Source organism: Arachis hypogaea, chromosome 8 (genome assembly GCF_003086295.3).
Source record: "Arachis hypogaea cultivar Tifrunner chromosome 8, arahy.Tifrunner.gnm2.J5K5, whole genome shotgun sequence".
Lineage (NCBI taxonomy): Eukaryota > Viridiplantae > Streptophyta > Magnoliopsida > Fabales > Fabaceae > Arachis > Arachis hypogaea.
The window spans coordinates 12,064,479-12,078,823 of NC_092043.1; the positions used below are offsets into that span (position 1 = coordinate 12,064,479).

Consider the following 14,345-nt stretch of genomic DNA (forward strand, 5'->3'; position numbering starts at 1 on the left):
ATTGAACTCTAATTTTGATAGTAATTATGCTGCCATGGTTTACTTTATTTGTTGTTATCTAATAGCAAATGACCTCTATACCCCGCCAATGGACTGAACAAGAAACTGAACAATTTGTGGTGTTCATGGAGGAATTGGTTGTTGAAGGCAAGAGGGCAGATGCCGGTCAATTTAAGCCAAGGGCATTTCAAAAGCTGGCGGACAAGATGAATGAGAAGTTTCCTTGATGTGGTCTCACTGTGAAGCACATTAGAAACAAACATAAGCGCTTGAAAGAAAAATATATGTTTTGTGGCTGAGATGTGGGGTTGTAGTGGTTTTGGGTAGAATTCTGAAAAGATGTGTTGAAGTGGATAGTAAACAAGTACTGGAAGCTTGGGGAAAGGTGTGATCGTAATTTTTTCGCATTTAATCATTCTTCTTACACATTGTACGCTTTGTTTTATGTTGTACAGGGTCGCAATGTTACACTCTACACTCCAGACAAGCCATTTCCGTTGTTTGAACATCTTAGGAGCATTTTTGGCAATGATAGAGCTACTGGTCTTAATGCATGCAGTGGAAAAGATGCTGAAGCCGGGCTCTACATTTGCTACGGTCACAGCTGATGGCTTGGGTTTAGGCAGAGACGATGTTGACATGGAGGATTTAGCAGCTGCCGAGAGTGAACTACCCAATACCTTTTTAACCTCGTTTGCTTTATCAAGTGAGAAAAATCAAGGACGTCACAGTGCAACTAAAAAAAGCAATGATGCTGCAATGCTATCAAACTTAGCTGAAACTTTTAAAGCTGCGGTTGAGGATCAAGGAAAGCATGTGCAGGTACTAGCCAATGCAATGTCCGATGTTAATGAGCAAGTGAATCTTGGCCGAATGCTGAAGAGTCTTGGTTTTAACACAATGGAGATCGTGCAAATTGCAAAAAAAATTGTGCAGAATTTATAATTGAAGGCAACCTTTTGGAGTTTGGACGAGGAAAAGGCGGCATTCGCTCGAGATATAATGGAAAACTTTTAGCTATTGTTGGGTGTATTGCTAAACTTACTGAAATATTTTGGTAAACTTACTAGGGTATTTTGGTAAACTTAATAGACTTCTCAGTGTTATGTTGTTTTTTTTCTTATGTTGGACAATTGAAGTACACTACCTACATTACAACTATTTTATGCGTTCTGTTGAATTTTATTTGTATTGGGCAATTTGTCTATGTTGATTTTCTGCTATTATACAAATAAGTTATCCACTAGGTGAATCTTAATTGCATTATGCAATTTTTCACTTAAAACTGTGCAATCCCACTAAATTTTATTCAATTATGCATTATCTATGTTAACTTTCAGGTGAATTTTACTTGTATTTGGTAATTTTGCCCCCAAAATATACTCTAATAAGTATCTGTAATTTTACTTCATCAAATTTTGCTTAGTATGTGTTGATTTTCTGCTATTCTGCACTTAAGTTAATCAATGGATCTAATGTATCTCTTATGTTAATTTCCTGCATAATATTTACAACCTGAGTTCTTAATTTTTGCACCTACATATTCATGAAAAGAAACCAAAATATGCTCTTATAAGTTAAAAAAAGATACTATTAGCTAAAGAAAGAAACAGCAAACCAAAATACATATAAAAGAAACCACTTTCCATTGAATTTTCAATTTATATAAGTTCATTACAAGTGAAAGAACTAACAAACAATTGTGTATTCCCTAAAACTATACAAATATAACTCTTATGCTATTCTTAAAGCATCCAATACCTGTAAGAATAGTTTCTTTATCCCTGCAGATGTACTATTTGGAAGATCAAGAGGGCTTTCAAAAACAAAAATGGTTATCAAGAATTGGAGACTGAGTAGTAGTCCTGAGGAAGATCACTGAAAGTTCTTAGTTGATGGATGACGTATATAGATATTGTGAAAATCAACATGTTTGTCGGCTAGATTGCTATGACTAATAGTTATATAAATCTCCTGCATATACAAATGAATGGGGATTTATGAATTAGTTATATCATCGGTAAAACTTAAAGAAACAACAAACTACAATGATGGAAATAATTCAAAGATTTGATAGATATGATTATCCTTAATGCAACAACAAGTGTGAATGCCTTTTGATTAATTCAAATGAAAACTACTTACATCTTATCCAACCAGAAGTTGTTTGTTACAAAACCCAAAAATCCTAATAGAAATCAAAGTAATTGGTTTATACTTTTAGATGATAAATGGATAGAAAAAGTATCATAAACAACTTCTCCAGTTATGATTTTAACAATCTAGAAATTAGTAAGATATTTTCACCAAAAATTGAAAATGGGAGAAATTTTTTATATGCCAATTGATTAATCTAGTCATAAAATTGATTAACTACTTATCTCAACATACATAAGAAATAACTGCAAAAAGAAGAGTAGGTTTAGATACATTAATCTTATCAGAAAAATAGAATAAATCATGCAGAGACAAAAACAAGCTTTATGAGGTGTTAACCATAACACCTTTTTTAGTATTATTAGGAATAATTGAATTGCAATATCTGAATGTATTAAAAGACCTTAACAAAAATAGCAAAGAAATTCAGATTTAATGTAAGAGATAATGTAAAATATGTTTCTCAGTCCTAAGTTTTTTTCCAATCTTTTTTCCTTTATGTAGTAGTGTTTTCCGAAATCAAACCACAAAAAACCACATCCAATGAGGTGGTTTCAATAAATTCTTATGATAATAACAATCACTGGAAAGCAATCTCTTTCATTCTCTCTCTATTTTCACTAATACCATGAAATTGAAAACAAATTATTGAAATTTCTAACTGACAAATTGCACAACTTCGAGTTAGCGTGACTAAAATCATATAGAAAAACAAAACGGTATGTAAATTTGTTTGACATTGGTTTCTTACCTCCAAGGGTTGTATGGGAACACGATGCTGGTCAGAAATATGGATTCAATCCGAGACAAGTCCATATAGCGGCTTCCCAATCATTGGACGATTAGTTGAATCCAGGAGAATTTGGAATTTTGAAAGGTCCACATTGAGTCCATCCTTGAGGAAGAAATTCACTGCCAATCATGGGAAGCATCGAAACCCTTGAACCCAATATCCTAAACCCATAAACAAATCATCAAACACACTATACCTGCGAATACCCACACAACAATTAAGAAGAAGAAGAAGAAAAAGAAGCAAGAAAAAAAAGAAGAACGACAAAGAAATTCACCTCGAAGAAGGAGAATTCTCGACGAAGAAGAACCGCATAGAAAAGATCCAGTAAACGGCGAAGAAGGGGGGAACCCTCAAACCAATTTGGGAAAAGTGGAATCTGAATAGCTTGTTTTCTTTTAATTATTAAATTTTTAATTTAAGCGGGTAAAATGGTCATTTTAATTATGTAGTGTCTTGTTCTATGTAAACCAAACATAATATTAGATATTATACTAATATCATGTCTATCATATCCAAACGGCATACATAAACACAAATATTTTATGTCTATGTCTCAAGTGTTTATGTCTTAATATATACACAAAACAAACGCAGCCTAAGTACCCTTGAATCAGATGCCGATCCTTCCCAACCGCTAAGGACATAGACGAAATTCATGTTTCAATTGCAAACTCCTAAGACATTGATGGATATTCTAGATTTTCTTGTCCGATATCTAGATTTATCACTCTTCGGGATTGTGACATCTATGTAAGTTCCATCTAATGCTCCTAGACAACCTTGTCAAATGTAAAAAAAAAAAAAAAACAGTTATTACACGCAGAGTAAACTTGACCAATAAAAATTAGAGCTACATACACGACCTACCTTGAATTATTTCCATCTGGGATCTACACAATCTTTCGGTACAGGGTCTGCCTTTGCAAATAAGATACTTTGGACACGCAAAATTGAACACAATACCTTATAAAAAGACATACTAATAGTTTCACCAGACCTATAGAACCTAACTTGTACGCTGCGATTTTTGGTATCGTGAGCTAATATGATTAAGAAAGTAGCTACTTGCTCGTTTATGCCAACGTGACCATCTTCATCTAATCCACCTTGAACTTGTAGCAATTCACATAAAGTTGCAAATGCATTTAAACTCATTCTTAACTCCCATATGCAATTTCTATCTCCAGCCTCCCCAATGATATTATCTAATGCATCTCGCCTTAGTGGCAGTGTGTTCATTCTTTGACCAATCGAAGAATGACCCCGCCTTCTATTCCTAATATACATATATAAAGTGACTAGAAAAGCAGCATTAACGTGTCAAATTGCATTCTCATAATCCAGTAATATCAAACACATACCTTAATTTGTTCAGAACGATCCATCATTACGTCCTAAGAAACAATAACAAGTAAATACATAAATGAAGAACTCTAATATTTTGTACGGATAGGAAAAACACTCAATTAAACTAAAAATAGAAAAAACACTCATTACATAAGCATATGCTCACATAATCAAGTTCAAAGCATACTAATAGATTTCACACCTAAGTGACCAACCAACTGGCTTAGATGCCATGAACAAAATAGAAAAGATACGATTGAAATCTAATTAAATACATATCAATAAAAATGTCAGCTGGAAAATAATTAAGAGTTTTAATATATAATTTTTTATTAATTAAAATAAAGGAAATTAAATAATGCTTTGAAACTATAACTTTTTAAGACAAAATTGATTCTAACTACTATCATAATGAAACAACATCCAGACTTGTAAATTAACATGTCAATTTCTACAAACAATTATCATCCAACTTATTCAATTTCTACGAACACATAATACAAATCATTTGGTCAACAACTTGATAAGCAGTTTGATAAGCAATTTTATAAACACAATACAAATAAATTGTCCTCTAGCATTCATCAAAAGATAATAATTAAAAAGCTCACCTATTAATAATTTGATAAGCAATTTGATTAACATATTAATCAGCAATTAAAACAACATTTTATCACTAGTTTTTATCAACAATCAGCACTAATAACAAGATCAGATCAATAACAAAATTTTATTTATCGCAGCAGCAAAAACTCTTTCTACAACTCTTTTCTTTTTGAAGATTTTGCTGTATAGTTGGCCGGAAAATGTTTGATGGGGAGAACAATTTATCAAGTATAATTTATAATAACTTGTTTATTTCAATTAGACACATGGCTTTTTTCATTCTTTTTCCTCTTCGATTAGGAAAAATAACTTATTAACCTTCAAAATACATTAAAACAACCACCACCAAGATTATTTACTGCCTATTGAAGATTTCAGATGAAAATAAAATGAATAATGAACAATAGCCAACTACCCAGGTTTACATACAACTCGATTGTCCACATACGCAAATACTAGAATAGCAATTAATCAACAATAACCCATCTAATCAATAATCAAAATTAAAACAAGAAACTTCACAAAAGAAAAAATATCAGAGACAACAAGGCAAAGCACACCAATAGAGCAGATGTTGCAGCAGCGGAGGATGAAAGGCTCAACGCGCAGCAAAAGTACACCTAGGGTTTGAGGCTAATGCGGCTGCGGGATGGAGAGGCAAAGGTGGCAGAGTAGCAACACAAGCTCACCGCGACCGGAGCATAGCACGCGGTAATCAGAGAGGAGAGTCGATGGGAAATATAGATGATGTACGACGGTGGTACAACTTCGATGATGTAGAACAATTACACAAAAAATTTCCACTAGTTAGGGTTTGAAACAAACAGGGGAGACATTTGGAATTTCAAAAGATGAACGAGGATAAAATTGTCTGAAAATAGTGATACAGATTTGTGTCCATGCCCAAAATCTGTGTTTCAGCATTTTACTAAGACATAAAATACATGTATCTTGTATGTATTTGTGTGTAAGTGTGTCTTTTTTATTTTTGTGTCTCAAAATTCAAACAATAAATACATTCTATCGTGTCTATGTCTTGCCAAGACACAGATATCAAATAAACGTGGTCTTAAAGAGTAAGGACTTTAAAATAATTGTTGTTAGGACAACAGTAGTTTTATTTAAAGTATCTAATAATTCAACAAAAATAGGAGAGATTACCATTAAATTATTTAAGATAAAAGTAAGTTATCACTTCTAAAATCATTAAAATTTAGAATACTAATAAATTTATGCATGGATGAACAAAATTAATGTTATACTATAAAAAATACTTTTCATATGATAAAAATACATAAACGTTAATTTTATTTATTAGTATTTTTAACTTTTATAGATAAAAATAATAGATTATTTATTTTCATGAATACAAAACTAATTTTATTCATGTATGGGTAAATTTATTAGTATCATAAACTATTATAAATAAATAAAAAGTAGTTTATTTTGAATTTAATTATTATACATATTATTTTTAGAACAAGAATCCCACATAATAAGAAATATAATCCACATATAATTAATTTTAAATATACTCGTTTCATTCCACAGAAAAATTCTTGGCCTATCCTCATCTCCATTTCCCAATCTCCATATATACCTAGCTTTAAGATCCATCATCATGTGTAATCTTACAAGTATTTTTGCACTCACTTTCTATAAAAACTAGAAAACTATGGCAGTATAATTATTGTTGAGCGTGGTTTGCGTTGATTTTGTCTTCATTTAGTAGCATGGTTAAATTGTTATATAATTCAATTGAATAATCAGGGGCGGAGCTAGAAGAAATATTAGAGGGGGCCAAAAATATTTACACACTAAAAAAAGACTAAAATAAAATTTTAAGGGGAGGCTAAACTGAAATTTACATATAATTTACATGTAAAAAATTAAAATTAGGGGGGGCGATTGCCCCTTTCTATGTATGTAGCTTCGCCCCTGTGAATAATTGATTGAATGGTGTGTCCAAATTGCATTTATTTTTGAAACGAGAACGAGGGAGAAAATTATTAGCAGAGAGGGATGAGGGCCTGGGGGCTGCTCCCACGGACTTCCCGCTTCTTGCCTTTTCCCAAACGACATGAAATAATCAAAACGAATTTTCAACAAACGCAATGTTACCCTTTCAACGCAAACCAAAACCCAAAACCCCCCATAAACTAAATAATCAAATTAGTAAAACAAATAAATAAATAAATAATGTGGACTGCACGACGAATCAGTCAATAAAAAAATCTGTCTTAATTTCATTTTCATAACGCATCAAAATTAAGTCTCTTCTCATCTTCTTCTTCTTCTTTTCAACTCTTCTCATTGGATTGGATCTCTAACAGTAAGCTATTCCTGCTCCTTCTTCTTCTTCTTGACTTACTTTCTATTCATTCGTTTCTTTTTTGTTTGTAATTGTTTCGATGTATATTTTGCTCTCCTGGAACGCCATAATTTTTATTTGTTAGCCATTTTTTGTTTTGTTTTGTTTGTATTCTCGCAGTCCTGATTATTCGATGTGTTCTGCTATTGGAATTGGAATACTTCACTGTTGCTCTAGTTCTTAGTCTTAATCTTACTATATTTCTCTGCTGCCATCTAAAATTAGAACAATCGGATGATTAGTATTTTAAATCTTTTTTGTATATATAGTAATATGGACTGGTAACTGGTAATATCGCAGGGCTTATGTTTTATTGGGTAAACTTTCAGTTTTTGCATTGTTGACGAGGAAATCTTAGGTTCATTTTAAATTTTTAACCATGGAACATCAAGATTTAGTGGATAAGAATGAAGAGAGTGTTGAATCGATCGAAAAGGTTAACAATACTGAAGATCAGGATAAGATGAATGAGGTTGAAGGTGTGAAATCTGAGTTGGTTAATGTTGATGAGAGCAAGGATTTGCAATCTGAAACTAGTTCTATTCAAGAAGTGCAAGGGAGTAATTCCAAGGGATCTGAAGCTGAAATTAGAGTCAATACTAATGGACAAGAGTACTCTGGTGATAAAGAGGGTTCCAATGGAGATTGTGAGCCTGAAAGACTAGAGCCAAATCTGGATAAAGAGAAGGATGACAGAAGAGACATGGAATCAGCACATATGAATGAAAAGGTGGATGAAGTTCTGGGTGAGGACCACAATATGGAGCCTGTATTTGATGGAACAGAGGTTCCTGGGCTGGAAGGTCTCCGGATCACTTCTACTCGTAAGCAGGATGGAGATCAAGAGTCGCCGCGAATGGTGGAGAAGGCGGTGGCTCTGAAAAACTTTGTTAAGGAGAAAAGTGCAGTGGCAGTGTCCACCATGCTCCGCCGCCTATCTGGAAGACGCGGCGAAGGAGATTTGGGTAATTTTGATGATGAAGGTAAGGATATCTCAGATCCCTCAAAAGAGGGTGAATCAACTGTTGCTGAAAAGGGAGGGCAGAAATCTGCATGGAATCCGTTGAATTATATTAAGAAGTCATCTGATGTTGATGGAGAAAACAAAACCGAGCAGGGGGATTCGGTGAATGAAAATCCAAATATCCCCATCGACATGAAAGGAAGGATTATACTGTACTCCAAACTTGGCTGCCAAGAATCCAAAGAGATAAGGCTCTTCTTGCGTGCGAAAAGGCTTAGATTTGTTGAAATCAACCTAGATGTTTATCCCAGCAGAGAGAAAGAGCTGGAGAAGTTTTCTGGATCTACATCTGTTCCAAAGGTTTATTTCAATGAGATACTTATAGGTGGCTTGAGTGAGCTAAAGACCTTAAAAGAGTCCGGCAACCTCGATGAGAAGATCGACTTTCTCATCGGTGAAGCACCATTGTTCGAAGCACCACAGCCGCCTCTTTCTGGTGAGGATGATGATTCCAGTAGTGGGGCAATTGATGAATTTGCAGTAATTGTCCGCAAAATGAAAGAGTCTATTCCTGTGAAGGACAGATTTCACAAAATGCGCAGGTTCACTAACTGTTTTCTTGGGTCAGAAGCTGTAGATTTCTTGTCTGAAGATCAGTATCTGGAAAGGCCAGAGGTATGGATTTAATTACCCTATATACAACTAAAACCTATGCAGAAATCCTCATATGCTTTGATCACTTTATATTTGTTAATCATATGATCAGACAAATCTGCTAAATATTTCAATTGCTTATCTTGGTACAATTCTAGCATCATATTGTCGTTACTATCTTTGTGATTGTTGTCTGGTGGTGTAGGCTGTTGAGTTTGGACGAAAGCTTGCTAGCAAACTCTTCTTTTATCATGTTCTTGAGTAAGTCCAAGCATTCTATTTGACGCTTTCAATTTCTGTTGTTTCAATTATGTTTTATCAGAGAGTTGACAATTCTATGGTGCCTTACTGTTTTACTCTAGTGAGAATATATTTGAAGATGGTAATCATTTGTATCGGTTCTTGGATGATGATCCAATTGTGGCTTCACAATGCTACAACATTCCGAAGGGTATAGCTACTGTGAAGCCGAAACCTATAGCAGAAATTGCATCAAGGCTGAGGTTTCTGTCTTATGCAATGTTTGAAGCCTATGTTTTTGAAGATGGACGTCGTGTTGATTACACAAGTTTGCATGCAAGTGGGGAGTTTGCAAGGTATTTTTTTTTTTTCGCCATCTGCCATAGCATGCATTAAATGTGTTCCAGAAATATGCAAGTATTTTTCATTGGTAATTCACAGAATTTTTCACTGATCCCCCCTTTAGGTATTTGAGAACTGTTGAAGAGCTTCAAAGAGTGGAAATTTGGGATATGTCTAGGGAAGAGAAGCTTGCTTTCTTTATCAATCTTTACAATATGATGGCAATCCATGCAATATTGGTATTAGGTCATGCCTCTGGAGCAATGGAAAGAAGGAAATTATTTGGAGAGTTCAAATATGTTATTGGTGGATCCTCCTACTCTCTTTCAGCTATTCAAAATGGTATATTGAGGGGAAACCAGCGACCTCCTTATAACCTTAAGAAGCCATTTGGTTCAAAAGATAGACGCTTAAAGGTCAGCTATTAATATATTTTATCTGAATCTGATACTGCAAGTGATTCAAATATTTTTTGTCGTTATAAATTGTCCGTGAGTGTTTTGAAAACATTATGTTCAGTGTATAGTTTATTACAATGTAACTATCAGCCTATTATATACATTTAGTTTTAATTTTAGCTTAAGTTTTTAGTTTTGATTGCATTTCCTATAAACATGACAATGAAACACTACACATGCTTTCACTGAGATACTAATTGAAGAGAAAACTGACTTTAAGACTCACTCTTTTCTCCTGTTTTTTCAGGTGGCACTCCCTTACCCTGAACCTCTCATTCATTTTGCTTTGGTGTGTGGTAGCCGATCAGGGCCTGCACTTAGGTGCTATTCACCTGGAAAAATCGACGAGGAATTAACGGATGCAGCACGCAATTTCTTGAGAAGCGGAGGCATTCTGATTGATTTGGCTGCTAAGGATGCATCTGCCAATAAGATCCTTAAATGGTAAGTTCATTTTGTTCTAACATGCTTTGATTTTGAAGTTTAGGACTGGTTGGAAGTATCACTTCAACTAGTACTTTCTCGGCGGTCACTTTTTGGTACATTGGGTAAATATATACAGGTTACAACACTGATTTAATAATGTAACAAAATTAGAGATAGATATTATGGAACAGACACAGACATTCAGAAACTATTACCTTAGGTGTTTAGTAAATGAAATTACATGATAATGAGTAGTGCTGAAGTTTTTCTTTCATTTTTTTGAGATCTAATGTTTATCCTTGTTCTCTCATTCTCAGGTACAGTATAGATTTTGGCAAGAGCGAGGTGGAGGTACTGAAGCATGTGTCAAACTACCTAGATCCATCTAATTCAGAGGTATTATTGGACATGCTTGCCACTTCTGAGTTTAAGGTCACATATCAACCTTATGAATGGGGTTTGAACGCCTAGCTGGTCCTATCAAGGTTGACTTTGTAGATAGCAATATGATTACATGAATCCACACTGATTTTCTATTCTGTTACCCATATTATCCCTATAGTAATCAACTTCATATTGTAAACTTTTTCCGCGGCATTTGTTTAATACATACGCAAAGTGGAAAAGGTGGGCTTTGAGGAAAGTCAGTATTATTATTTCCTGGTCTAAGAACATTATTTGAGTATTTTCTACTATTGCTTGCTCTTTTCTTTTTCGTTGTTAGATGCCTCGTGATGCCCTATCAAATAAAATAACCATATAGGAAGAGCTTCATCCTGTGGAAAAGACAAATAAAGCATGCATTCTCGTTGTTGCAAAATGCACAATGGGATTCTATTTCTGAATTTGTGTATCCTATACAAACTTTTATTCCTCTATTAATTTATCTAATCATTACATCCTCCGATGTAGAAATGTTTGTTTTTTCTGTTTTTGAAGCGGACAATAACCAATGAATCAATACTCGTTTACCTTTACCATAAGGATTTAACTACTAAACATTGTCATAAAAGCACAAAAGTGTGAAAATATAACTAACTCATTTATCTTAAATGTTTGAAATTTTGAAGACAGCTTTATCGATGTCTAAATGCTAATTGAATTGCAAAGGCGGCTAGCTCTACAAGAAACTGGGAGTTTAAGTTCCTTGACCACAAAAGCATGAGTAAATAACTTATAGGATCCTTACAGAAAATTCAGCTCCTGCTATACCAAATCCAGCATTAGACAAATTTTCATGTATTAAATTACTCACATCATCTTCCAAAGTTAGACAGTGGCCACTGAACAATAAAAAGGACACTGTTCCATCACTGAACCAAAGACCCTCTCTGAGTCTCAGGTAGCTGCTGATGCTATAATCACCTGGGGTCGCGACAAAGAAAGCATGAATACTGTTGAAATGATGGAATAAGTTCAACCCATGACAATCTCCAATCATCAAATAAATTGCTGGGTAAATAAAATCATTGTAACTGCTCTATTGTGCTAAAAGATGTTCAGCACTTTTAGCACATACAAGGTACCAGCAATAATACCGACAACCCAACATGCACAAAATAGTGGTTGCCTTCATGCCCTATTGTCACAATCAAAATTGGGCATAGGGAAATCAAAGAGAAAGAACATTAAAAACAAGGGCAAGGGGTTGCTTGGAGAATGCAGCCTGATCTCGATCATGCGCAGGATATGTCTGAGGTTGGCAGCAACCAAGTTTTGTTTACATATCAGCTAGGTTTCTTTACTAGTCATGAAATCTTCTCAAGAATAATACACCAGTTGGACTTGTCAAAAAACTTATCAACTACTCTAACATTGTTTATTCCAGTAGTCAAGCTGCAAAAAGATAAGGAAAAAAAAGTTAGAATTATCCATCATGCTAAGCATTTGAAACATAATGTCAAGGCAGTAATAATAAAAATAGAAGGCTCATTGTAAATTTGTGATGGACTTTCCGAACCAGCAGGTAACTTTTTAGTACCGCGAAGATGCATGAGGCAATGAATGACAAAATGATAGTGTTAACTTATCTCATAGTTATTTTCTTCATTACTTTTGTATACCATTTGCTTTAAAATTGTAAAATACAACCCTGGTTTATCCTCATGCATAGCAACTCATCTGGCTATCACTCAAGCAAGATTTGTAACTTCAAAACTAGGATGTTCAATCTAATGTCTCCAACTCTTCCTATTTTGTTTATGCACTCCATATTCAGATATGAATTATGAAAAAACATAACAATTAACAATAACAAGGTGCACAAAAACCATTACATCTGAAGACTTGATTCAATGGTTTACAAAGCCATGATTAACCAAGAAGCAACTTGATTAAGATATGCTCTGTATTGGTGTATAAAAATTGTAATAGGAGATGAAAAAAGAGATGACCTTTCAAGCTCGCCTTCACTGAAAACATGATAATATCTATTATATACCACAGCACCCTTTTTGTCATCTCTAGTTGCAAGACCACTAGCAAGAGCCTGAGCAGAAGCACCACTAATTTCGGCGCGATGATAAGGCAAATGCCAAGGAACAAAATACTCCTGCTGATTCTCTACATTGTCCTCTACCTTCAAATCTCTCAATAATTTCAACCCATCATCACAATCTTTCTTGTCCTGACCCGAGCTGCTCTCCTCATTTTCTGGAATACTTGTTAAAGGCAATGGCGAAGCAGCCGGCCGAGCACGAGGACTACCCGGTCCTATCCACTCTTCTTCAACATATTTCTCCGAAAGCGGTGTCCATTTGCTAATCAATGATCTATGCTCTTGTTCTTTGGCCCAAACTGTAATCAGAACATAACCACCCTTCTTAACTACTCTAACCAACTCCTCTATTGCTCTTATCCTCCTATGTTCAGTGCTTAAATGATGCAACACAGCAATGGAAATCGCAGCATCACCGAAACCGGTTCTATAAGGAAGATTCACAGCATCTGCAACCAGAACTTCATGTCCTCTATCAGAACAGATCTTAATCAATGAAGAACTTATATCACAGCCTATAAAAAAACAATCAGGATTCAAACCAAGGTATTTGCCATTGCCGCATCCAGCATCAAGAACAAGGGATCCAGAAGGCAAAGATGATAGAAAAGCAGCAACCTTTGGCCATTTAGCGAATCGCGTTGAACTGAAATGAGGAGCGATTGCATCATACACACGGTGGACATACTTCTTTTCGATCTCGGGAGTGGATTGAACACGTGTAGGTGAAGCTGTGTGGTTGGAGGAATCTATGGTGGAGGGTTCAACATTGGGAGTAAGGGTACACAATGGTTTGAAATTGGTATCTGTCATTGGACAGATAAATCGGGAGTAGCAGCAGAGAAAATGAATGAACTTAGTTGATTTTAGAGCACGATGAAGAATCAACATGCAACAGTGTTTTGGAATTGAATTTGTTGAAGCACCAGCGGCGGTGCTCGGGGTCCCGGTTCACTCTCACTTCTGCTCCTCCTCCGCCGCTGCCACCGGTGTGCCCCTTCTTCTCTTCAGTCTTAACGAACCCTATTGCTTTGTTTCTCCAATACTCTCTCTCCCTCTCTCATCTCAAACTCTCCATTGCCTAATTCAATTGGGCTTTACATATCCGTTTGTATTGGCGCAGTTAAATCGTTCAAATTCCAATTTTAACTTATAAAAGCAAGGCCTCATCCAAAAATAATTGACAAATAACTTTTTAATCTTTTATCACGAAAACAAATAAATTTTTGGGCAACTCACCAAAATAAAATATTTGAGTTTTAATATTATCAAAATACAACTTTTATTGTTTTGAGATGAAAATACAACTTTTGCTAATTCTATGTAATCCATGGAGAAATACTACGAATTAGGAATGCATGTAAACCGTGGATGGGATTCCACGATTTGCGTTGAAGGAGCAAATGTATAAAAACCATAATAGAGATCCACAATTTATATTCTACTATAAAAGTTTCTCTATTTCTCTATACATAATTTTTCTCGTT

The 14,345-nt window shown here is 34.8% G+C and overlaps 2 protein-coding genes across 3 annotated transcripts; one reads left to right on the forward strand and one right to left on the reverse strand.

Annotated features, from left to right (window-relative positions):
- Positions 1–6,861: 6,861 nt before the first annotated feature.
- LOC112706136 (uncharacterized) lies at positions 6,862–11,056 on the forward strand. 2 transcript variants are annotated; one of them, XM_025757274.3, is made up of 7 exons: positions 6,862–7,238; positions 7,607–8,916; positions 9,101–9,156; positions 9,258–9,491; positions 9,602–9,893; positions 10,183–10,379; positions 10,679–11,056. In XM_025757274.3, exons 2-7 carry the CDS (start codon positions 7,657–7,659, stop codon positions 10,830–10,832), a joined length of 2,193 nt encoding a protein of 730 aa, XP_025613059.1. In that variant the 5' UTR covers positions 6,862–7,238; positions 7,607–7,656; the 3' UTR covers positions 10,833–11,056. The 2 variants fall into 2 exon arrangements, with proteins under 2 accessions (XP_025613059.1, XP_025613058.1); XM_025757273.3 differs by having other exon boundaries at positions 6,915–7,238; positions 7,578–8,916.
- Positions 11,057–11,772: 716 nt separating this feature from the next.
- On the reverse strand, positions 11,773–14,002 carry LOC112706137 (tRNA (carboxymethyluridine(34)-5-O)-methyltransferase). Its single transcript, XM_025757275.3, has 2 exons — positions 12,755–14,002; positions 11,773–12,197 (listed from the first exon to the last, which is right to left on the reverse strand). The coding sequence occupies exons 1-2, from the start codon at positions 13,747–13,749 to the stop codon at positions 12,110–12,112; spliced, it is 1,083 nt and encodes a 360-aa protein (XP_025613060.1). The 5' UTR covers positions 13,750–14,002; the 3' UTR covers positions 11,773–12,109.
- Between the last annotated feature and the right edge of the window lie 343 nt (positions 14,003–14,345).

Coding starts and splice junctions, on each gene's coding strand:
- LOC112706136 (XM_025757274.3), top strand. CDS start 7,657: ATGGAACATCAAGATTTAGTGGATAAGAATGAAGAGAGTGTTGAATCG. Junction 9,157..9,257: donor TTCTTTTATCATGTTCTTGA/GTAAGTCCAAGC, acceptor GTTTTACTCTAG/TGAGAATATATTTGAAGATG. Junction 10,380..10,678: donor GCCAATAAGATCCTTAAATG/GTAAGTTCATTT, acceptor TCTCATTCTCAG/GTACAGTATAGATTTTGGCA.
- LOC112706137 (XM_025757275.3), bottom strand. CDS start 13,749: ATGTTGATTCTTCATCGTGCTCTAAAATCAACTAAGTTCATTCATTTT. Junction 12,198..12,754: donor AGTGAAGGCGAGCTTGAAAG/GTCATCTCTTTT, acceptor ATCTTTTTGCAG/CTTGACTACTGGAATAAACA.